Here is a 25159-nt window from a genome sequence, read left to right as displayed (position 1 = left end):
AGGAATGAGGCAACCAGAAAATAGTGCTGCTCTGCACAACAGCTCTGTGGCACTGCTGTCAGTCCTGGCACTCCACAGACTGGTTCTGAAGGGTGATCCAGTACTGCAAATTCTACTGGAAAAGGTCACACATCTTTCTTGTTCCCACTTTTCTAACTATCAGATGTCAGCCATGGGAGAAGGAAACATCAAAGAGATGTTTTGACAATCAATTCCTGGTAGTGTGGACAAGATGGTTAAGGCAGTTTGCAGCACTAGTGTTGGACACTGATCTGTAAAATCCCACTCTGTACCATGAAGCTCTAACCCTGCAAGATCCCAAACACAACTGCTCTTGGCATTTGGCACATTCATTCCAAATTCCCAGCTAATGTCTCAGGGGTTGGTTCTGCTCTACTACTCTGCTCAGTCACCCCCCCACAGCTGGGAAGGGACAGCAGCTGCACAAAGTTACCTCCATGGGGTTCACAGTGATGGTCAAAGCAGAGTCATCCCAGTCCATCTCGTTCTCCTTGCCAGTGTCCTGGTCACGCATGGTCCTCTGGTGCGCAGCTCGGATCCGGAACACCCCCAGGATAATCATGAACACCAGGAAACTCACACAGACCACAATGACAACCGTGGCTGTGCTGGGAACAACTGCAGCAGAGAATAAAAGGGGTTCCTTACATGGTACTGGGAACTAATATCCAGTTCCCATCAGCTCCAAGGGGAAAATGGCATTATACACACACTCCACGTAGAGACACAGTTTGTCTCAGGTCACTTAAGAAGTAAGAACTAAACCTCAGTTCCTTAAATATAACTGCATCCATCTGAAGCACTGAACACACATGGAAAGCAGATTCCACCACACACAGACTCCTCTCTAAATTGCCTGTTTTTCTTCCTCTCACATCCTACACCCATGCCAGATTCATGTAATTAAAACAGAAAGGGCAGATCCCAGTGACTCATCAAGGGAATAACACTGCAGTTCTTCCCTCGTGCCATTCAGAACATTGTCCCAGTTCCTCACAGCCCTTTATCTAGGTCTTACAGCTCCTCCCATTTTCCAATGTACACACACCAACAGAGAAGCTCTTCTGCTGGCAAGGAAAGGAATTTCATAGGTCTCCACTCCTCCCTGGGCAATAGAGAACTGGACCAAGTAGCTGCTTGGATTATTAGTCCAATACAGTGGGGAAAAAAATCCTCTCTGCAGCAATTGGACATTTCAGCAGCAGAAAAACAACCAGCTCAACCTTGGTGGCTGAGAATCCTTACCTGAAAAGGGATGAGGGTTTGCCAAGTTGTGACCAGAGAGATCAACAAAGGAATGATGCACTGGGTGAACAAACTGGGGCTGTGCAGCTATGTGGTTAGCATGGTCCACCGGGTTGGCAGTGTGGATAACATTCACCTGGGAACAAAAACCAAGTGTTAAATGCCAGAAATCCAATGGTTTAATTCTGAAGAGAGAGAAACCAAGAGTTTTCCTAGAACAAGCATCCAATCCTCCTTCAACACAGCCATGGTTTGTCTCAGGGGACCACCAGCCCTGCTGTAATTTCTTGTCACAACCCCCTTTGGTTTCACAGCTCTCAGATCTGGTTTGGTCAGTCTGGCAAATCGGTGCAGACACACAGACAAAGGCAGTTTGTTATCTAGTTTGGTAACCAGCCATGTTAATCCTGAACTAACAGTGCACACACAGATACCAAACACATGAATTACCTTTCATTCCCTTTCTTACTCTGCTGTACATTTTCAGGTAACAGCAAAGAAAAAAGGTCTGTAGGAAAGTGCTAAAAAATAAACTATTCTGTCAAGTGTAACCCACACTCAGCACTGCCTTTGGGCACAACTGTAAGCTCATCACTTGCACAGCATATTTGATGTTTCCTTGCCAAACAAGCAGAGCTAAATGTGCCCTTCCTGTGCTGGAACACACAGAGTACCTGCCCACTGCACAGCAGGGACAGAGGAGAGGTTGTGTTTACTACACAACAAGGAAAGCATCTGCATTTTGACAGTTTGTAAGATCCCAACTCAGGCTCACAGGATTTCCTCAGGAAACAACCTCCATTCCTGCACACAAAAATACCTGTTCTGCACCACTGGAGCCTCCCAGCACACCACCACCATCAGTGGTGGCAAACACACTCAGCTCCAGTGTCAGCTCTAAAATGGACCAATTCAAGCTCACAGCTGAAAGGTGCAGAGACAGTTCCTCTCAATAGAAATAACTTCCCATTCCAGCACTGGAAATTTTGGTGCCCTTAATGTCATTTTCTGCTGCACTTTCATAATTGATATAAACATATGAAATAATGATAAGCCTGTACTCTGCTGCAAAGGAAGTGCAATTTTAACCTGTCTGTGCTTTTACATAAGCCCTTAGGATCAGAAATTTAAGCATGACACAAGCAAAGCAGTACAGGGCACAGCAAGCACATCTGTGGAATCCTAGAAGTGATCCACAAAGGCCACTTAGCTCTCTGGCAGCATCACTCTCCCTCCATTTGCTAAATTAACACTCTGTGTTCCCAATCCAACCTTTTCACCTTCACATTTCCATTATCCATAGCAGTTCTACACAACAAGCTTCCCCTCTGTCCAGGCAGCTTTGCTTACAGCACTAAGAAGACATTTACCTATAAAATACAGTCTGCAATGCTCACAATTCACTAATATTTATTTACAAGGCAAAACCTAAACCAGCAGCTGATCAATTATCTATTAATTGAGGCAACAGCTTCCATCCCCTAGTCCATCCATGCTCCAAAGCTTCTCAGAGTGCCAGAGGAGCTCCCATACCTCCACTTTGAACTCGTTGCTGACGTAGCGTCCGTTGAGCTCTGAACAGACTAACTTGAACTTTCTGTCAAAGAGAGAAACTGTGTGCCAGTTCCTGTAGCGTATCAAGTGCAGAACCTCCTCATAATTAGCCATGGTATCAACCCCTGGGGAGAGAAACACACAGGTGATACAGTTACCGTGCAAAAGACTGGTACAACATCATAAACTGGACAAACATTGCTCCCTTTCCTCAGGTAGGTTTTCTTGGCTGATGGATTTTCAGTGACTAGAGAACAGGTACAGACACATATATGACTTCATTGAAATCCTGTGGATTGATCTTGTGATAACATCCTAGACCCAGTTAGTCTCTGAAGGGATTTGGGGAGCTGAATATAAACCAGAAAGGAATGATGCTCCCAGGCACTGCATTATCTGCACAAGGAACAAGTCTTTTGTGAGGCCAAGTGTAACTCCATTTCCACAGCCCAGAGGTGACCTGCAATCTGGGACAGGATTGAAGAGCAAGGGGGTTCTCTAGAATGATGTCTTTTCTAGAATCACAGCTTTCCACTAAAAGAGTTGTGCCTGGAATTCTAAAAATAGCCCAAGCTTGACATTCTAACACAAATGAGGTATTTGCAGGTGTCACAAACCACCTCTGAGCACACTGTTCCCAGCCAGAGCAGCAGCAAAGCTCCCACCTGTGATTATCATGCCCAGGTTGGAACTGCTCATCTCGATGCCTTTCTGCTGCAATCGTGTCATGTCGATCTCCAGACTTTCCTGCTCCTGATTGAGTTCCTCTCCCAGCACTGTCACCTCACACGTATCCAGGTTATGCATGATCTCTTCAGATACCAAAGACTCTTGCACTAAAAGAGCAGAGAGAAAGTCAAAGCTGTAAGGAGAATCACAGGTGAAGCAGGCAGGAGCTCAAGAGCTAGGAAATGTCACATTCTTCCAGAATATAGATTAAAATCTGGGCCTGAAGAGAACAAAGGATTCACTGTATTTAGTGAATGATCTTGAAAATCAAATACAACTACAAACAAGGGATATTTACATGAGGACAATGGCATGGGCTTATTATCATTTCCAGCTCCATTTTTGTTAGCCTAGAGCTCAGGATCACCTTCCTTCCCCCTATTAGATTTTGTATTAAGAGGGAAATCCAGAGCTCTCTGCAAGATCCTCCGGTGGGATCAGTGAGGTGAGGGTAGCAGAAGTGCTGAGCAGAGCAGGGTGTTACCTGTGGGATCCTCATCTCCATCTCCCTCTGGCTCCACCTCCCGTGTGATGGTGCTGATGATGCGAAGCTCAGGGAACAGGGAAACACCCTCAGAACTCTCAAACTCGGAGGCAGAACGAGCAAAGTGGTTGATGCCACTGAGGCTGATTTTTGGCTCCTCTGGCTGCAGGACCATGACATAGCCCTCCACTGAGGGGATGGAGACACAGGCGTCGTCACTGAAGCACCTGAGGGACAGAAGCAGTTTGGCAGTCAGGGCTGTGTGAAGGAGGCACAATTACACTAATTGCTTTATACCTTTTTTGAAAGTTGTCTCAAACCCAAGAGACCTAGATAAATTCATCAGCTGCACTGGAAAGCATGAAATCCCCACCAAGGGAGCAATCTTACAATTAACTTTTACTTACAGATACCATTTGGCCCCATTTCTAGGCTCTGGCTAACAGCCACAGGTGACACCTCTAATGATGGCTGTGACACTGGAGATACACTCACAGCAATACCCTGGCAATACCTTCCTCCTGCCTTACACACTCCTGACTCCATTCTCAGGCAGAAAACTGAGTGCTGGTGCACAAAACATTTGCTGTATTCAAGTGTGTGATGGTGACATAGACTCATACAATTTTAGGGGTTGGAATGGATCTTAGAGATGAAGTAGCTCCAACCCCCTGCCCTGGGCAGGGACACCTCCCACCAGAGCAGGTTGCTCAAGGCTTTAGCCAACCTGGTTTTGAACACTGCCAGGGCTGGGGCTTCTACTACCTCCCTGGGCAACCTGTGCCAGTGTCTCACCACCCTCACAGGGAAAAACTGCCTAATATCTAACCTAAATTTCCCCTCTTTAATTTGGACTCATTGTCCTTTGTCCTGTCACTGCAGCTCCTAACAAGACTCCCTTGTTTATCACAGCTGAGGTACATGAGCATCACTTCAGGCTCCACTACCAGATGCATTAGTTCAGCACTAGGACATACTTGACCACAGTGGTGATTTTCAGCCTCCGGATCCCAGGAGTTGGGAACTGGCGAGAATTCAGGTAGGAAATGTGCTGCATGGCCTTGTCAACTCTGTCAATGTCATCCCCTTCTATGGTCAGTGTTGACTGACTTGGGTTCATGTGGATCTGAAACGACAGATGAAAACCATAAGAGAAAACCCAACCAGTAACATGAGCTGCAGTTCAAACTGGAGCTCAGCACTGGTAAATGCAGGATAATTACATCTCTATTCAAAGCAGGAAGGTCATTATTCACTGGCTCTGTAGGACACAGGCTAACCACCCTATGCCATGCCTAATTCCAGGGGAATATAGCAAATATTTCATTCTTTAAGAACAAATCTAGGTACATATAGTTGTGATTCTAGCAATACAGACAAGACAGTGAACAAAAAGGAGAAATTTAGCTCTGTTCACACCACTTTGCTACTAAGTAAGTCATGCAAGGTAGTCTCAGTTTATGAAGCTGCTTGTTAAGAACCTCTTAGACAATCTGGTAAAACAGAGGCTTATAGAAATGTCTCTTCAAGATTTAGACAATCTGGTAAAACAGAGGCTTACAGAAATGTCTCTTCAAGATACAGAAATGTCTCTTCAAGACTCAGGAGAACACAGTAACTTTCATTCTAAACTCCACTAAGATCATGTTCATAAAAATTTTCTGGTTTGCATGTAAAAAACTCCACTAAGATCATGTTCATAAAAGATTTCCTGGTTTGCATGTAATTTTAATGCAAAATCATGGAATCACAGACTGGTTTAGGTTGGAAGGACCTTAAAACTCATCTCTCTGCCAGATTGCTCAGAGCCCCATCCAACCTGGCCTGGAGCACTCCCAGGGATGGAATGCCACAAGAGATGAGGTTGTTTTATTTGGGACACCCCTAACTCTGCCAGCAAAACTTGTCACGATTATGAGCAAAACAATACACATGTTCCCCTTTGTCCATATGCAACTTTACCTTCACACCTTTGCCCACACCATCAGGCATCTGCAAGTCCAGCCCCTCTTTGCAGGTGTACAGGCAATCAATCACCTTCTTGTTTTCCAGTTTGCCAGAACGAATCATCAAACCTGCCAGGTTGCCTCGGAAAAACTGAGCCATGCGGAGTTCTCCACCTTCAGGGAGGGAAAAAAATCTTTACTTGTTTTGATTCTTTTTACCTTTCCTTTTGTAAAACAACAACTATGCCTTCTGGCACCACAGGTATTACAGACATGCAGGTTAGTTTTTGTCCATTCTGGGTGTTAACCTTGTGATTATGGTCAAGCATAAAGAATTCACCAGTTCACCATGCACATGGCCTCAGGGCAGCTGTGGCCATCCTGAACTGACAAACACTTCAGAAGAAACCCCAGACAGTGAGGTGGTGCTCAGGAATGAAACACAGAGCCACGGGATGAGCCATGAAACCTGAATCCTCCTGCTGAGCTAACACCTCCTACTACTCCCATCTCCACAAAGGCACTGCCCAGCAGGATGAGAACTCACTCTTGCTCTAGATGGGAGTCAACTACACCTAAACCCATCCCTACAGGCTCTCTTTGCACTCAGAGTGGAGAAAGGAACTTCACAGTGATGCAGCTCATTCTGAAAAGCTGCCTAAGAGTTACCTGCCCCTTTCTAAAGGTGCTGCTTTCTCTGTGTGGGCTCAAGTGAGCACCTAATTTTGTAACTAATGGTAACTTATGGTCAGTGTTGACTGACTTGGGTTCATGTGGATCTGAAACAACAGATGGAAACCATAAGAGAAAATCCAACCAGTACCATGAGCTGCAGTACAAAATTAGCAAGTAAGTTACTTACTTGCTACTAAGTCACTCATGCCATTAACTAATTTTGAGATATCTGGGTTAAATCTGATGAATTGCAACCCAATTAATCCCTTACTGCTTAATTGTTTTGAGGATGACATTACCATGATCACCTAATGGACCTTGCTAAACCACGGGGGCCACAGAACACCTCCTGGAAATTTGTACTTCAAGGCCATCACTTACTAAGCAACCCAATTTTTAAAACGAGCTTAGACATCTTTCTAAAGAATCTGAGTGCTTTAAGATCCCTGGTGTGACTCAAAAAAACATTCAGTGGTGGATTGTCCTGTTACAAATTATAGTTTCCAGTTTGCATTTGTGCAGCTCCAGCTGCTAAGCCCTGGGTGCTGCTACCTCCCTGCCAAATTAAAATGTGATGCACAGCTAGAAACCTTTAGTCAATTCCATCCAGATTATTCCAGGAATTCTGAAACTTTCCAGAAAGAGTACATACCTTGAATACACTTCCAGAAACACATGCTAAGTTTGTGTCACAACTCAAGACACAAAATCCACTGAACCATCACTAAAAAAGTCTAAGAAAATGAAACCGTGAGGCCAACCTGAAATTCCTGGTGGCCAAAGCCTTGTTGCCCATTCACTGTAAATAGAATTTTCTATCAATTTCTGCTCAAGTGAGTATCCACTGTAAGCTACAGGTCTGTCCTTATGAGCAGCACATATGCAATGAGTCTTGCTCTGAGTGAGCAGCAGAGCTACCTGACCTCCAGAGATCCTTCCCAATGCACTGAATGATTCCATGATAAACACACATCCCTACATGCATCAACACAGACATTTCTATAGGATGAGGTGGATTTATGTTACAACAAAACTGGATGAAAGATATTCTAAGCTGATATTTTACATAAGCAAATTATTCACACCACTTCACTGCAATGAAAAAACAGCTGCAATTTGTACATGGATGTGCATTTGGATGCAATAAAATAAAACCAACCAAAAACCAAAGTATCAAGCAAAAAAGTCAGCTGATGAAGCTCTGCAAATAGAAGCACAATGAAGGAACAAGCCTAGGAGAGGATTATGTGAAGGTCAATGGCCTGAATGCAGTGCCTGCATTTCATGCTGTGTGTGAGATGAAGCAATGTCTTGGCTTAAAAATGAAACAAAACAGTAGGGAAAAAACTCCAGCAACCTGCAGAGGTCTCGGGCACAGTTTCATTGTCATTCTCATTTCCTGTATACTCTGTAGAAAAGCAAGACAAAGAACAGGACAACAGGGAAAGGACCAAGTAGTTACAATTTGGTAAACTCTAAGCACAGAAAAAACAAAGCAGCACTTCCCCCAAATGCCTGCAGGTATTTGACCCAACTTCTCAAGGGTTAGGAGTTCTCTCAAAGAGCTGCAATGCAGGGAAGAAGCATCACTGTGTTGTTACAAGACCATAATAGTCATGGGGAGATAACCCAACCAGTCCCATAACACAAACTGCAGTAAAAACTGGAGAACACCTGAACCAAGGTAGCAAACCCCACACAAACCACTACTGGTAATGAGACACAGCTCTGTTAACTCTACTTCAGGAGAAATTAAAGTGGGATCCAGCCTAAAACAGCAAATCACCAAAAGGTATTAAAAGCTGATGAAAAGAAACCTTTACCAACACAGACTTCGTAATCATAACAATAGTATCATATGCATGAAGCAACTTATCAGATGGAAGCACCAAAAATGAAAAGCAGCTTTTAATCTTTTAAATGAAAAGTGAGAACTTCTTCAGAAGCATAAAATCTCTCCTTGGAGGTGAGCTGCATACATAACTTAGAGCAGCCTGATTTATTTTAACACCTTGGTAAGACCCAGAGGATGATCACTAACTTCATCCCTTTGGCAAACTCTTTTCACCATGTGTTCTAATCCCCTAAAAATCAGCCTTTTGGTGGAGTTTTCATAGGAAGCACCTCAAATTCTTGTATTCCAGACTTTTATACTCCTATTTCAGCCTGCTGCCATTAAACAGAAATCTCATGTCAGAAGAAATTAAAGAATCATCTCATGGTGCCAATAGGAAACAGGAGTTTTTCAACTAAATGCCCATGTTTTTGTTGGGATGCAGAACACACATGGAAGTCAGTACACACTCCATACATTTAGCTGGAACAGAGTTTTCAAGCTCTAGTTTCTTGACATTACAGGTTCCCTTTGAGCTAGAAGAGTTAGCTGGACAGTCACAGCCAGAATGAGATGAATTACAGAGGAAATCATTAATTGATGCAAGGAAGGGACAACAGGCTGAATTTAGCACTGAAATAACATTAGCACTGAATGATAGTGAACTTGTCACAAAATAATAGATTTGATGGAGAGGACAGATAATTTAACCTTCATTCACACTTCAAAGCCTTAAAACTCACAGAGAAAAGAGACTTAATTTGATTACAGTGTCTCAAAGCTTCCCATTTGTCACTCACTCCACCTGCTTCTATGCATTACTGCAGAATGCAACTCCAGTCTATAATGGGAACTAAATAAAACATGAATGATTTAACAGTGTTTTATCTCCAACCAGAAAGATCAGCTTTGTACCAGCAAGGGTGTAATTTAATCAGCAAACACTGCAGTTGAGGACTGTGAAGCAAGAGCTCTGCTACAAAGCTCTCTGGCAAGCAGCATCCATGTTCAGATGTATTTTTCTCCTTTTCCTCAAGCTTTGAAGAGCAGGTTTTAAAGTATTACAGCACATGAATCAGCACTCCACAGCTTGAAGAATGCTGTCTTTTAAGGCATTGTTTGCAAACAATAAAGGAGATGTCTATTTTTATAGGCAGAAATGGTAAAATATCCAAGAGAGGTTTGCTATGTTGCTCTGCTGAACTGTCTGCTGGTCATGACTCCATTGATGAGAGCACTTTGCCTACAATGTGCTTTCCAACCTTTTGGAAATTAAGTGTTCTGCTTAGTAATCTGAGGGATCTGATGTATTCTTAGGGCTGTTATTAAAAATAAGCTCTCTGTGTTCCCATGGTCACCACAAAAGTCACTTTGCTGGAAAACAGCTTGGGGAGCAGCTTTGTATTTCACACACACCTGTGGCCAATGAGAAAACAAACACTCATGGAAAAACTGACTCAAAGAGGAAATATGTGATACCAGCTAGGAGCAAAAATAATCTGCTAAAGGCCAAACAAGTTCTCTTTAATGCCCTAAAAAGATCTGCTCTGTACTTCTGGGCTAACCACAAAGATTTCATGAAAAGCAGTTAATTACAAGTATTAACAACTGTAAATAATTACCTTGCCAACATGCTCCAACCACCAGCTGTGTCTCTATCTTGGAAGGGTGAAGTGGGTAATCCTCAGTCACTGGGAAAGGATCATAGGACACACCATCCACGTAGAGAGTCACTGCAGGAAACTCGACGTTGACCACATAGTGATGCCAGTCTTTGTCACACACCTGAGGGAACAGAGTTTGAAAATTTCATTACAGTTGAGTAACTGGTCTGATGCACACTCTGCACACACACATGTAGCCACACCAACAAGCTCTGAGCCTGCACAGCCATCCTGAGTGTTCCACACACATGGCACACATCTGAAAACAAACCCACTGGCAAACATTAATAAAGAGCTTCTTTTCTTCTGTTGCCAACACAGGAAGCTCCACAGATTTCTGTTCCTTTCATTTTTATATGGAACAACAGCACATTTCAATCTAAAAATATATGTCTACATGGAAGCACATCCTGAAGTGCTGTTATAAGGCAACACAACTTGATAAAGGACACGTATGTGCTGAGAGGGACTGGGAAAAAGAGCATGACCATTTTGAATAGAAAAAGCTTTCCATGAGAGAATCATTTACTGTGAAAGCTGTTTGGGAAGTAGCAATTTTCCCACAAAGACAACATATATGTGTATTTCATTATTAGAACAGCATACACAAAACCCTGCACAAAAACTAATATATAGTTAGGTCTGTTAGAAAGTAACTCACTGTTCAGGTGGCAAAACACACCTGCAATAGCAACTTAAAGCAGCTGAAAGAACTGACACAGAGTCATTTCATCCCTTGGATCCAAGAGGGCTGGAAAAATGTCACATGCTCAGAAGTTCTTTAAACAACCTGGAACATTTACTGGTTTGCACTCTACACAACAGTGCACTCTGTGAGGATAACTGACACAGTGGGAAGACTGACATTGTATTTTGTATTTCATATTCAAGATGAAAAGGTACACCTGAATCTGACACTTGAGCACACGTAAAACACGTGTTGTTGGGTTGTATAAAACATGACATGGGAACACTGACGTTGCAAGAAGTATTGATTGCAAAGTAGAGTATGAGGGAGTTTAGTCTCCAGTGGTTTTCACTTTAGCATGCTTCCAAACTCACCTGGTTCAGTTTCCAGTGGAATTCAGCAGGTTTGTATGTTTTGCCCTCCGAGGGCTCCTGGCGGAAGAGGAAGACGAGTCGACAGTTGTGCACGTACAGAGTGTAGTGGTGTCGGTTCATATCTGCACAACAGTTGGAATTAAGGGTGTTATTTCCTCTAAACCTTAAGCACTCCACAAAACCCACCTGGTTCTGCAATTTCATACTTCAACCTCAGAGTAACTGATAGGAAGAAACAAATGCAGGAGTAAGCCAGGCATGGTGAGAGCACTGGGAACACAAACGTTCTTGAAGAACCCACAAGCACAACAGAATGCACAATAGACAGGTCTATCTCCAGAGCCAATCTAAACCAAGGCACAGGAGTGAAGAGCCAGAGATAAACCTGTCAGCAGGAGAAAAAGAGCTCTATTTGCAAACAGAAGAGCCTTTTTGTTACAAATGAGTACCTTCTACTGCATCTCATTACTGACTGGGAGCATGTACACCTGATGGCAGCTGGACACACTCTGCCCAGAGGCAACTACAGTCACAGCTCTAAGGGATTTGTCACTTTAAAGAAATAGAGGTGAGATGCTAGAGAAACAGGTAAGAATAAGGAAAAGAAACATTTTAGCTAGATCATCCATGGCATGGATGAGTCAAGAAAGGAGGGAATGAAACTACACCAAAATCCTGTCGATCTTTCAGCCTGACAGCACTGAAACCTGCACTGTTCCAGTGCAATCTGTTCCAAACTGCCTCTCCCTCCAACTGCCCTCCATCCACTCTTCCCACATTTCATAATGTACCATTAAAATGAAGGCAAATGACATTCATACTACCAGAAGCTAGCTCTCACAAGAATTCCATGGTTAGGGCAAACCAAGGAATACAAAAGGAAAAGCTGTTCTGAAGGTTTGCTTCCCATGTACTTTAAACCAGGGAAAAACTGTATTTAAAATTTGCCTTTTTTTTCTCTCTCCAGTTCACCTACTTTCACAAATGCAAAGGTTTGTGTTTTGATTAACAGGAACAATGAAGGTAGGAAAAGAGGAGAATATTTGTACCCAGTTCTGAATGACTGTCACTTTTCTCCTGTTCAAAGAAATGCTCTCAGAGTATTACAAATACTGCCAAATCCTTCTTATTTTCAAATGAAATTTAAAATACATTCAGTGCAGTTTCCTTTGAAAACCCAAGCAGCATTTTAAATAGTCTCTTTCTAACATGCTGGACAAATGCATTGCTCCTGCTGACAAAGACAAGAATTCTTTCACCCCCATTAGACAGCAATTATGGAAACAGGGCTATCACATTTCCTTCTTATTAATAGCATCTTCAAAATTATTGCGTCTGTAGCATTCACAGAGACAGAAATTATGCACAGGGTGACAAAAAACTTCATCACTGGAGAAAGAGAAATTATATCCTCCAAGAAAAAAAAAAGATACAGCAGCAAATGCTGTCACTAGACCCGATATATGTGTCTTAATGTTTTCAGGCAGCATCAAGAACAAGGCTATCTTTGGAGATGCAAACTCGAGACTGCATTGCCAGAATAAGTCATCCAGCACAGCAAAAGAAGTGCATAATGTAAACTGAAATAGGATTAAAAAAACAAGCCAATCTGCAGCAAGATAATCTAAGGCCAAACCAATGCACAGTGAACACTGATTTTTCAAGTCACTTCATTTCACTTCCCCCCAAAAAAACCAACAAAACAACCCTAAGGTAGAGAAGAAACTGAAATCAGAGTGTTTGTGAGTGAAGTCTGACAAACCTGTCTTGTCTGAATTGCACAGGATCGTCTCCTTCTCTTTGGTTCCAGGCCCATGCCTCATCCAGACTGAAATCATGAAGGGCTCTTTCAGATTGACTGTGACAACACCATCTGGAACCTTCACAGCTTGAGTGCCATTAAACTCGAAGACTTGGTCACTGTCGTGTCCATTATCAGTTGGAAGTCCTATAGTCCAGTTAGCAGCACTGCTTGGAGGGGGAAGCAGCTCAGCTGTGCCAGAAGCAGCACCTACAACACAAATGCTCCAATGAAAACACAAACTTAACAGACCACTGCTAGTTTCAAACCAAACTGTTTTTTCTCAGCACTAATTTTTCAGCACCAGCTGTCAGGATTATCCATCACCATCACCCATCAAGCAATTCTTCTTTGAAATAATGTGGCACTAATTATAGACATCTAATATCACCATGACTTCCACAAATTTAACTCCTGGATAGACAACTGATCTCACTGAAATTGTTTTGCTTACAATCTCTACAGCTATAAAACCTTCTTTTGCCTTTATCTCAGGAACCATGAGATCAATGCCACTTGCCCCTCAGGCCCATGGATCTGATGCCTTTCTCTTGACACTGGACTTGTAGTAACACTAACACCCACCCAGGTGAAGACAGTGCACTGGCATCCCCTCTCAGCTCACTGTGCAATCACAGCACAGTCAGAAGCAATGACACCCAGCAGGTTCTTGGCTTGCTGACCCTTCCCCACTGCTCAGTGTCATGCAATCAGTCAGGGAATAGCTAAGGAATTGCTTGGGCCTCTGGGGTTACACCTATTCACACCTTCATCTGAAGTTCAAGACATAAATCATCAGTGATAATTGGTCCTGTAAGCTCTACTCTCCCACACTGGCTATAAAGGATGCATAAGCTTTTCCTAAGGCCTTTAACTGCAGCATGGGTGGATGCCAAGGGCCTTCATTCCTAGGGCAAGCACAGTAGGAATTTATCTCATGCAAGTGAACTGTTTTGTTCCAAACCACTTTCTCATCTAGTTTTCCCCCATGTATTTCTTAGATTGCAGCCATCACACCCATCCTGCCCAGAACACCAGAGAGGTTTTAATGGCCATACCCTTCTACACAGATAACATTCTTCCAGCTCTCAAACGTGAATCTCATGCGAGGGAAATTATGAGTCTCTATAAGCTCGTGGAGAGGCAGAACAAAGAGATTCTTTACCACATTTGAGAATTATTTGAAAAGTCACCTTCAGGCAATTTCATGCCTTTTACTGCCTGCTAGGAGTTGAAGGAAACTACATGCAAATGAAGACCAGATCTACTCATTGATTTCTGGGCTAACATAAAATTCAAAGAGAAACCAATAAAGAAGAGAGAGCACTTTCATTTTAACAAAAGCTTTCTTACCACAGAGCCTGTGGATGGATTTCTCAGAGTAGGTGTCTCTATCACAGCCTTTACCAATATGGTTGGTTTCTAGTTCAACCGTTGCTTCAACAGAGGTTATTGGCTCATCACAGGTCTCCAAATGCATCCCAGGGAACAGAGCCAAGGAGCCAGTGCCAGGCTCATACTCTATCCTTTTGCTCCAACCTGTACATTTCCCCAAAGAAACAGGATTAAAAATCTCTCCTCTTTAGCTGCAGGTAAATGCTAAGAGCAGGAAGGAAGGAGAGCAAACTAACCTTGCCAGCCAGGCTTGCATGTAGGCTTAATGCTAATTTTAACCAACACATCCTCAGCAGCTCTTTTCTTCCCACAGTCATAGGCTGTTACTGTCAGTTTATACTGATGTTCTTTACCATAGCTTAACTTCTCTGTGTTTTTTATGTAACCTGACACACACACACAAAAAAAAAAAAAGCAATAATCAGACATCAATATAATTTCTCAGGGTCACTCTGCAGAAAATGGATCCAGGTACCACCTGTGTACTTCATACAGGTACCAAGACCTTAACAGACACATCTGCAAGGGAATTACCCTTCACCATTTGACTTTTCAATGCCAGGCTCACATCAGGCCTGGCATCAGGCCTGGCAGCAGGCCCACCCCCTTAAAATTACCCAAATCCAGAGAATGAGCACACACAGAACAGCAGGTATATAATCCTCAGGCTCTTAACAGTCTATTATCTCAAAATGAAACTGTTCATGGGTGGTAACTGATACATAAATTGTTTGGCACATGCCAGGTTTCTCTACCTTTTTTAATTTGCAAACCCACAAAAATAATCCACTGGCAATGTGGATCCCCAAACAACTCAAAGTAAAGCCCACTAAAAACTGTTTGCTTTGCTTAACCAGCTTGCTTGAACCCCTAGAAGTAATCTATACATTCCGAAGGGTCCATAGATCACCAGAGGTCAGGAAAGGACCTAAACAAATCACTGCACTTCAGAACCCATAGCCAGGATACTGTAAGCTGCAGAGCCCCAAAGAGCATCTCAGATGTGAAAAGCACACTCAGAATCCTTTGAATTTGCAATTTTTGAAAGTGAATTAGCCAAACTTATCCTAATACAGAATGGAAAACTACAGGCACTAAAAAAGCCTACTAAGAGCTGGTTTAAAACATAATACAGCTACTACTTCCTCTAGTTTGAAAAGCATTTTACAAGCAACACACATGCAATGCCCCATCTGCTCCTTACATCAGCGACAGCACATGGTATTGGCTTTGAAAGACATCTCCCTTCCCATTATCAATTCAAGCTGCTGGAGGGAACACCTCTGCTTAGCTATGCTGTAGGATAGGAATGACAGACTTGCTGTGCTGCCCAGTTTGGATCCTGTTCTTTGGGAGGCAATTCCAGTAATTCCCACTCCATCCCACCCGTGTCCTTACCATCCTTGTCGATAGCAAAAGGAACATCAGGAGTTACAATCTCGTAACTGCAGATCTGGCTGAACTGTGGTGAGCAATCTGCATCCACTGCTTCCACTTTGAGGATGTTGTCATACCTCTTGCCCTCAATCACTGTGGCCTTGTAGGACTTCTCTTTGAACACAGGAGCATATTCATTAACATCATTCACCTGGATATGGACTGTGGCTCTGGAAAGGAAACACAAAGGTCTCTACAGACTGCAAATGTCCTGTTCCTGCCAGGAATCTAATCCAACAGCTCCCTCTTTGCCACATGAAGCCATGCTTTGGAATTTGAGCCCCCAGAAGAAGCAGCAATGACTAATGAAGCCAACAATCTCACTACCCTAACCAGGAGGAAAGCAGTGGGTGTTTCCCAGTGTGCTGCTATATAATTCAGTGTAGTCTGAGGTTATTGTTTACTACTGCTGTTTATTTGCAAATAAAATTCAAACCCTTCTATTGCAGCCATCAAATCGGTGCCATTTTACAGAAATACAACAAAATAGAGCTGTGACAAAATAGGCTTTCACTTCTGTTAAACAGTACAATCCTAGCTCTTTGCTGCTGTCAGAGTATTTGATATGAACACCCAATTTTTATTTCAAGTGAACAAGAATGACAGTTAAGACTAGTCTTAGACTAAGAGCTCACTCAAGTGCATTTGATTGGCTTTCTTTTGCTAATAAAGTACTCAGCTGTGTAAGTCAGGGAAAACTGGTTTATTTCTTGGATGCAGAAATAAGAAATCAGACAATTTAAACAGAAGAAGCACAGAAGTGGCAGATAGACTTTAACACATCATACAGCCTAGACAGATAAGCCTAAACAGATTGGATCTTGAATTCCATCCTTTCACGCCTGTCACTGATTGCTGGTGTACACAGAATAGGAAAATAGTGCAGTTTGTGCCAATGGCCAAGGAGAAAAGGTCAACAAAGGAAAGTAATTCAACCACTATGATTCTCCCATAAAGACAGTTTTCTAATGCTCATGCTAAAAAGATAAATCTTTAAGGTTTTATTTTATCCTTTGTGCTAAATAAACACCACCAAAACAAGGCCTTCTGTACCAAACACATTGTTAAGGGGTTGGAATGGACCTTAGAGATCATCTAGTCCCAATCCCCTGCTCAAGGCTTCATCCAAGCTGGCTCTGAACACTGTCACTCCTGACTTGCAGAGCTACACTCCAAGATGGTTAAAAACCACTGGAAACATAACACAGCCAGCTAAGGAAATGTGAGCAGTGGTTTGTAGGTGCAGATTGAGTAAACCCATCACTCTGCTGGGGGAGAAGCAGTACATGCTGCTGGATGCTCATTACACAGCCATGAATTTGGATCATCCTGATTTTTACTAGACCCATCAGAGGAAAGTTTCTATCTCAATCAGCACAGGGAGAAAAATATAGGCAAATTCTACAATGTGGAGAAGGTACAAAAAAATGTAATTCCAGCCAACCCAACAAAACATTTGATCTTTTTTCTCTTTGGAATCTTCTTCCAGAAGTCAAATTGAGCACCACAGTGTAAGGCCATAGCTATTTTCCAGAAGTGCAATCCTTAAAGAGGGAACATTCTGCTGCCTGTTTGAAGCAAACAGCCATAGGGCAGTAAGGTTGGGTTTGTCACCAGACTGACCTCTACTACTCCATTCCTCCTATTTGTGCCCTTCTTTGCTCCACACCACCCTTCCTCTGCCACATGCTCTGCAGATGTTTACACCAGGGTGTTCAACAGCTATTCTCAAGTGGATTTTTTTAGAGAGCCTTTTATATTGTGGTTTTTCTTTAGATAAAGATTAGCTAAAGATTGCTTTGTTCCCATTCTTTAATCTGGGCAGGGATGAGCCTCGTGCTATTGATCTTGGGTTCTTTTGGTGAAGCTGTCTGGAAATGAGAGCAACATGCCTTCTTTGTATTTTTATTAAGCTTAATATAGATTGGCTTCTTGAACCAGTTTTTTGGATGTAGAAACTCAATTCTGAAACAATGTCCAGGCTTGGCATCCCATGAAAACTCCTTGTATCAACTCAAGTCAGATTTTAACTGTATCAATGCTTTTCCTGCTTCTATCCTCACACTATTTTTGAATGCACATTCAGAGACACCAAGGGATGAGGCAGAATCATAGAGATTAGCTGTAAAATGATGTCCAGGGATATCCAAGCAGTTCACATCCATTTTGCTTTTGGTCCACATTTACTCTGAACATACACAGCATAAATCACCATGAATAGGAGATCATTTGGAACCAAACTTCCCTGCTGGAGCAGGTCCAGAGCAGAGCAACGAGGCTGGTGAAGGGACTGGAGCACAAGAGCCATGAGGAGAGGCTGAGGGAGCTGGGGGTGTTCAGCCTGGAGAAGAGGAGGCTCAGGGGAGACCTCATCACCCTCTGCAACTCCCTGACAGGAGGTTGGAGTCAGGTGGGGGTTGGTCTCTTCTCCCAGGCAACCAGCAGCAGGACAAGAGGGCACAGACTCAAGCTCTGCCAGGGGAGGGTTAGGTTGGATACTAGGAACAGATTTTTTTCTGGAGAGAGTGCTCAGACATTGGAATGTGCTGCCCAGGGAGGTGGTGGATTCACCATCCCTGGAGGTTTTCAAGCTGAGACTGGATGTGGCACTTAGTGCCATGGTCTAGTGACCACGGTAGGGTTGGACTGGATGATCTTGGAGGCCTTCTCCAACCAGGTTGATTCTATGATTCCCCTCAGCCCACCCCAAATTTACTTACTTGTGGGATTTTTTGGCATTTGCTCCATCTGGTCCCTTGCCACAGTCATAGGCCTGGATAGTGAACGTGTAGTCCTTCTGCAGTTCACAGTCAAGTTTCTCCTTAGAGCGAATTATTCCCTCACCAGTGGATTTATCCACCACCACTGCTTCAAAGGGAACATTTTGCCCGTGAATTTTAAATCCACAAATCTCACCTATGGAGCCAAAGTAAGAGAGGTTAGAACCAGTCAACATGATAAGAGGCTGTTTAAAATAAAAGACCAAATATTTTGCAGCCAGGGGTTTGTGAGGGGCTGTGGACAAAGCAAGAGCACTTGTGCTTTAAAAATGGGTGATTTTCTGGGAACTTTAGTAAAAAAGAAGCATACTTCTGCCTTCCAAGCAACTTGTTTACTTTGCATCCATTCATGCAGGAGTACAAAAGAGAAAGAGAAATGTAGACAGGCATTTCACAGGAGTACTTGAGATAGCTCTAGGGTAAGAGTAGATCTTATGTGAGCATAACAGCCAAGGCCACTGGTAATATCTTCTATGCCAAGCTACTGGGAATAGCTGGGCAGCTTGTTTGTTTTGACCAGAGCAGGAGGTTAAAATGCACAGTTACAAGTCAAGGGATGAAAAAGCTTCGAGTACAGGTTCAGCACCATAATTACAGAAATTCTGTCAAAAGATCAAAGGACAAAGTCTTCCTGTGCAATGGACCTGGCTAAAATTAGGGAATCAAAACAAACTACTGAATGAGAAAGGTAGAAATACCAACTTCTCAGGCATCCATTTCAACAGCTATCTACTAACACAGGCCGAATGTTAGGCAAGGAAGCTCTCACAGGACAGGATTTAGTAGGTTTTCCTTCTCCTCAGACTCTCCACCCTAACAAACTTGGAAGAGAAGTGCCTGGTACCTTTTAAACACATCTCAGCCTAGGATTGCACAACGAGACTCTGTTTGGCACAGCTAGGTAAGCCCAGCACACCTTGCTGTGCTAACAGAGACCACTCAATAAACTGTTTGATCACCTACATTGTGTTTTCACCTCTGTAACTCAGTATGTTTTGAAGGTGGTTTTCTTATACTGGCATAAACCACTGTTTAGCCATTAGAGTTGGTATCACAGTACCAAGAACACACTCCTGCTGTTAACATGTCTAGAGGGATTCACAAAAAGGGCATTTGATTCAGATTTGTAACTACTGAAGTACATCCTGAAGGAAGTGCAGTGCAGGGAAGTTGTTCTAATGCTTCAGCACTTCAATATTACTTTACAAAGCATATGAAAAAACTTCACATGTCCCAAAGAAGTAAGATAGGACTGAAAACATCAGAACAGGCTAGTTTTCCCCCAAAACAACTTCTTCAGTGTCCACAGAACAGTGTCCCCAAACGGTTCAAATGGATGTCTGATTTACAGATATTTCTAACCAAGGGTTTGGTTACATAACAGTTTTTAATCAATACATTTTAAAATAGAAAAAAACTGGGAGAATAAATGGGACAAAAGAGCATGACAGGATCTTCTGTTTCAGTGCTGATTCCCCATTTCATAACCAAAGTTAGTAGGTTAATATTCATAAAAGGGATAGAAAGAACCCTTTATCACCTTCTTTGGTGACTGTCACCTCAAAACTCTCTAAAGGGAGAAAAGACAAACCCAAGTCAGTAACAGGAAAGGCTGAATGGGAGCAAATCAGGAAAAGGCACAGACGCACGCGTTACACAGAAAAGCTTTGCAAAAGTTGTAGTTTCAAATTCCAGTGCTGAATTGCTGCAACTGTTACAATTTTAGAGTTTTTAGTTATGTTAAATATGATTTAATCTTTTAACTCCACGCTGTCATTTGTAAGATTTTGAAGTATTTAGGAAGTTCATCAAGGTTTTGTTTTTCCTTTTCCTTCTTTTTAATAACACCAACTGCTAAACAAGAGATTTTCCAAATTCCATGTTAATAACTACCCAGAAAATAGAATTCATCTGACTTCATTTACACTATTCTATTTAAAGAAGACATATTAGACAATTTAAACCATTTTTACCTACTACACTGAAACCACCATGTTTCTACAATTAAAGAACTTAACACTTCCCTTTTGAGTTCCAGAAAAAAAATGTTGTGGGGTTTTTATTTTTTTAGAATCGTCATGGAATTTTTCTGTTTCCACATCAATTTTCTGGATCTGTGTTTTAGTTCACCCTGTTCTTCACTCCCCTGCAAATACAACTTGTTAAACCCCCAAACCAGCACCTTTTATGTATCATCCAGCACATCATTTGGGGTTTTTTCCTGATTTCCATAATTTTGACTTGAATTCCTGTACAACAAAGCAGACCTGTACCCTTAAAATCACTTCTAGCAGATCTCCTGGCAATCCTCACACATTCCCAACAACTTGCAGTGACACATTCAAGTCTCCATTCCAGAGAGGCCTCAGAAAAACATGAGGTACTATAGCTAGACAGAAGTATTTTCTTAAAAAGGCAAATTTACAGGTTAATATTGAAGTGGAATTATAACTAAGTGACCTTATGATTTCTAGGTCTTCATTTTAAAAGGAACCAGTTTTTGAAATAGCTCTCAATGGGTTCACCCTGAAACTCACTTCAGGTAATCCCTGGGTTTAGAATCAGCCCTTTATTTTAGCACACCCAATCTGCTGCCTCTTGTGGCACCCACATCATTTCTTTCACTCTATTCTTACACAGAATATAAATATAATCCCAGATTTTCATGTGTTTTGCCAACAGCATCATTCAACAAAATTTTACACGGTGTCAACTGGTGGCTGACACCACTGATAAGCCAGAAGAGACATTCCAACTGCAAGCTTTGAAACGTTCCACATCTCAACTCTTGTACACCCACCTCCCTGCTCCCTCCAGTGACTGAGCCAAACATTCTCTGTGAGATATTAAGGCTATAGGGAAAAGCAAATGGAAGGGAAGATTAGGCAGAAAGCCTGGGAATGGTGAGGAGAGGGAAAAGTGTGTTAATAGGGCAATTACCTCTTTGGAGAGGGGATGCTGTTTAAAAACTGGTCAGTTCCCTCTCATCTGAAGTGACCTGTAACTCTGGCACCAACCCCAACTTGGCTGCCAGCAAGTTCTGGCAGTCCAGTTCTGGCTCCTGAGCTTAAGTCATAAACAAACTCTCCAGTAAATAGCTCTGTGTCTCCAGATGCTGCTTAAGGTGTAAAACTGAGGTGCTCCATGGCTCAATCTCTGCCAGATGTTTCTCATGCCATTCAGCACTGAGATACATGACTGAAATAACTCTCTCTCTCCCCCCCATACTGAGATCAGAATGATGACCAACCTGTAAATTAGCTTATATTTACTATGTTTGAACTGTTCAGCTAAACAGGGACTAGGACAGCACTTCAGTGTTTCCCTCAGCTGCACTTACAGGTGAAAAAACCATCTCATTTCACAGGCAGCACAGGTTTGTGGAACTTGTGTCAGCCAGAAAACACACAGCAACCCTGTATCCCAAAGGAATGCTGTAGTTCTCCTTTCTAGTGTAGCACAGTTAAAAGACAGTGAGAACCTGGTAGAATTTTAAGATTTTGTTGAGTTTTAGTGTCTATCTTTCTGTATTGCTAAGTATTTTACACCATTGTATCATATCCACATTATATAGTTAATCAAAAGCTTCCCAAGATATTTAAATGACAGTTTAAGTATGTTAAACTATTCTGTACATAAAATACATACAATATTTGACTAGGCACCTTCAGAACTTAGGATCTGTTTCCATTTCCACTCCCCAGAAGGAGAAGAATATGTTCTCCCAGCTCCAACCAAGCAGCAATACATGAGGACCATGGAATGCCTTAAGGAAAGTCTCCTCCCTCAGGATGTGTAGAACACCTAAACAAGCATTTCTTAGCACAGAACTCTTAGGTCACTTCATGCACACCTTCAATTTGATGCAAAAAATGGCTAAAACACTCTTACAACAACATTTCCTCTCAGGTTTGCCATCCAGCTGTAAACTGAGTCGCTCATCGGATGTGACAAGATGAAAATCAGTTTGATTACACAGTGTCATTCATCTCCTCTCCGTGACATTTGTGTTGTAAAGAAGCCTCAGCCAGCTGAGCCCTGCCTTGCCCACAGGCCTGGCTGCAGACAGGAGTCAGCACAGCTCCTAAAAAAACAGGGGCTGGTGGCATCAGCACTCTCCCAGCCCAGCATGGGAACCTGTGCTGCAGGCAGAGACTGACCCCAGGCCTTGCTGGATTTTTTTGAGGAGTTTTCTGAAAGAATGAATAGAGATTCTGCAAGATCCTTTTCACAGCTCGGTGCTATTCATGCTTTAAGTCAAAAAAAATTCCTAACCCCCCACAAAAATACTTCTTGCATCCCAGAGCAGCAAGGGGAAAATAAAGGATCATGGCGGAGAAGTGGTTTCCTCTAGGGGGAAAGGAAGAGGGATTGAAGCACTATTAAAGACACATCAAAAAACGAGGAAACATTTCTTTCCACAAGGGAAACATTTCAAACTCCTGACTAGCGAGACCCTGAGCTACACTTGTAACAAACACACTCAGCTATGCGAAGGATCCAGACATAATATTGTCTGTTTCAAATGCAATAAAAATGCAGTTCCTTTTTGCATGGTAAAGGAGAAATCCCCACTGAGAGCTTCAACCATCAAACTGATTTTAGACACAAATCACTCGAATGTACAGCAGAAAATGTAACTGTCCTTTTTTTTTTTTTTTCCCCAGAAAAACCACTTAGAATCAAATTCCAACACAATTCAATTTGTGATGGAGGAAGGGTCACTGAGGAACAAGAATGGTCATTGTCTTCCCCAGCAGATCCACAACATTCTGGTGCAGAGACTGATTCCACAGGGCATGGCAAGGCATCCTGGCATGATTATATCCAAACTCTGCTCTCAAAAGTGGCAGTTCAGATTGAAAACCACACAAATAACCCTAGAGATAAATGCCTATATAACCCTACTTATTCCTGCACACCTGAATTTTAGGATCCTGCCCACAGCACAGTCAGCAAAGGAATTCAATATAATTTTTACTTGCCCCACAGTTCCTGGACTACAAAGCATCTAAATGAACTAGTTTCAAGCTGTTTGGACATGCTCAAAATTGAAATAAAGCAAAAAGCTCTATTTAAAAGATTTTAAACCTGCAGACAGTTCAGGAGTTTCACAGCTCAGCTAGAGGGCACAGTTAATTAAAATATCCAGCCCTTTGAAGCATGAATAAATTTGATTTATAAGTAGGGATACAGCAGTAAGGGCTGAAACAGTCATTTAATGCTGAAAATTCTTTGTTTTGCTGCAAAAACACGTCACTGGTCTCATGGGCTTCTCACACTTAGACACCCCCAGAGAGGCTGCTGGACAACACCACTGCTATTGTGTGTGCCAGGACATGAGCACAGCACCAGAGATGGTACCACTGAGTCAGCACATCTCCCTCCTCAAGGACACATTCCAGCATTGTTCTGTTTTAATGGCAAATACTTTCTGAGATCCCCATGGCACAGTCATTCAAAATTTACCCAACTCAAATCCAAGTCTCACAACAAGGAGAGATTATTTACAACGTTAACATGATGCACTCAGAATTTCAGATTGAAATCCACTGGTCTGATGCTGCTGCTGAAAAGAATTCTCAGGTTTAGAAAGCCAAAATAGTCACTGCTTATACAGCCACTTAAACCAAATTCCAGTTGGTAAAAACATTCATTAAATGAAAGTAGGTCTAAATAATTTAGATCAACCCAATGGAAATGCAGAGTCATGTGAGAGGTGTTTTGACATTGGATTTTCCTCTGCAAGTGTAACAATATATTTGAAGATCCTCTGACAATATTTTCTTGCAAACATTGCTATCCAAGAGGTATAAAATTGCCATTTTCAGAACCTCTGCAATGCTGCCAAACTACCAGCACCTACATTTAAAGCACTTAAGAACAGCCAGAGATGATTCATGTTCTCCTCATCACAAGTACACCTTCCCAGCCTTCCCAGACCTCTTCTTACTTAACAGATTCTGTGCAGCCCATGAAAAGGTTTTTGTACACAGTTTTATCTCCAGTTAAGATCACTGAAGAGCCTCTGCCATACGTATCCAATACATAAAGTTTGAATTTCAGAGCTTTACCATTGTCTCTGAACTCCAGGAAAAAAGTTTACCATTATCTCCAACTTCCCTGGAGCTAATTACAGCCTTATGGCAATGCAACTAAACTGTACTTTAAGCACCACTTGAAGAAACTGTGACCAAATTGCCACAGCACTGCAGCACACACTGAACACCCCAAATCCCTCTTCATTCCATTTAATCACTCTCCTAGCCCTTCCTCCTTGAAGCCAGGCCAGGCAATGTTCCCAAAAATGGTTATCACATTCTTTAGGTATTTCTCTAGGATTCTTCACTCTCAAATTTTACTTCACCAAAAAAGCTTCAGTCAATCTCCAATTTAAGCTTGTGTTAGCCATTACAAGCCCTTTCCAGACCTGCAGATGCCCAGTGGTATTTTTCACACACAGTTTGCTTACACTTTGTCAAACTAAATGTAGTACTTGCCACAATACTGCAAAAATTAATGAATATAGATT

The 25159-nt window shown here is 42.3% G+C and overlaps 1 protein-coding gene across 1 annotated transcript in view; it reads right to left on the bottom strand.

Annotated features, from left to right (window-relative positions):
• Positions 1 to 20197, bottom strand: part of CLSTN1 (calsyntenin 1) — a gene marked incomplete at its 5' end in the record, with an annotated part of 21567 nt that extends 1370 nt beyond the window's left edge. The window contains 16 exons of the mRNA XM_009078852.1: positions 455 to 639; positions 1267 to 1402; positions 2800 to 2945; positions 3486 to 3656; positions 4034 to 4260; positions 5011 to 5159; positions 5996 to 6153; positions 8012 to 8062; positions 10111 to 10273; positions 11215 to 11336; positions 12977 to 13225; positions 14369 to 14554; positions 14647 to 14796; positions 15809 to 16017; positions 18568 to 18763; positions 20168 to 20197. Coding sequence (XP_009077100.1) covers positions 455 to 639; positions 1267 to 1402; positions 2800 to 2945; positions 3486 to 3656; positions 4034 to 4260; positions 5011 to 5159; positions 5996 to 6153; positions 8012 to 8062; positions 10111 to 10273; positions 11215 to 11336; positions 12977 to 13225; positions 14369 to 14554; positions 14647 to 14796; positions 15809 to 16017; positions 18568 to 18763; positions 20168 to 20197 — 2528 coding nt within the window. The remainder of the gene's footprint in view (positions 1 to 454; positions 640 to 1266; positions 1403 to 2799; positions 2946 to 3485; positions 3657 to 4033; positions 4261 to 5010; positions 5160 to 5995; positions 6154 to 8011; positions 8063 to 10110; positions 10274 to 11214; positions 11337 to 12976; positions 13226 to 14368; positions 14555 to 14646; positions 14797 to 15808; positions 16018 to 18567; positions 18764 to 20167) is intronic.
• Positions 20198 to 25159: the final 4962 nt, after the last annotated feature.

The sequence above is a fragment of the Acanthisitta chloris genome, unplaced genomic scaffold, assembly GCF_000695815.1.
Source record: "Acanthisitta chloris isolate BGI_N310 unplaced genomic scaffold, ASM69581v1 scaffold35660, whole genome shotgun sequence".
Classification (NCBI taxonomy): Eukaryota; Metazoa; Chordata; class Aves; order Passeriformes; family Acanthisittidae; genus Acanthisitta; species Acanthisitta chloris.
This window is presented reverse-complemented; position numbering and strand designations above follow the sequence as displayed.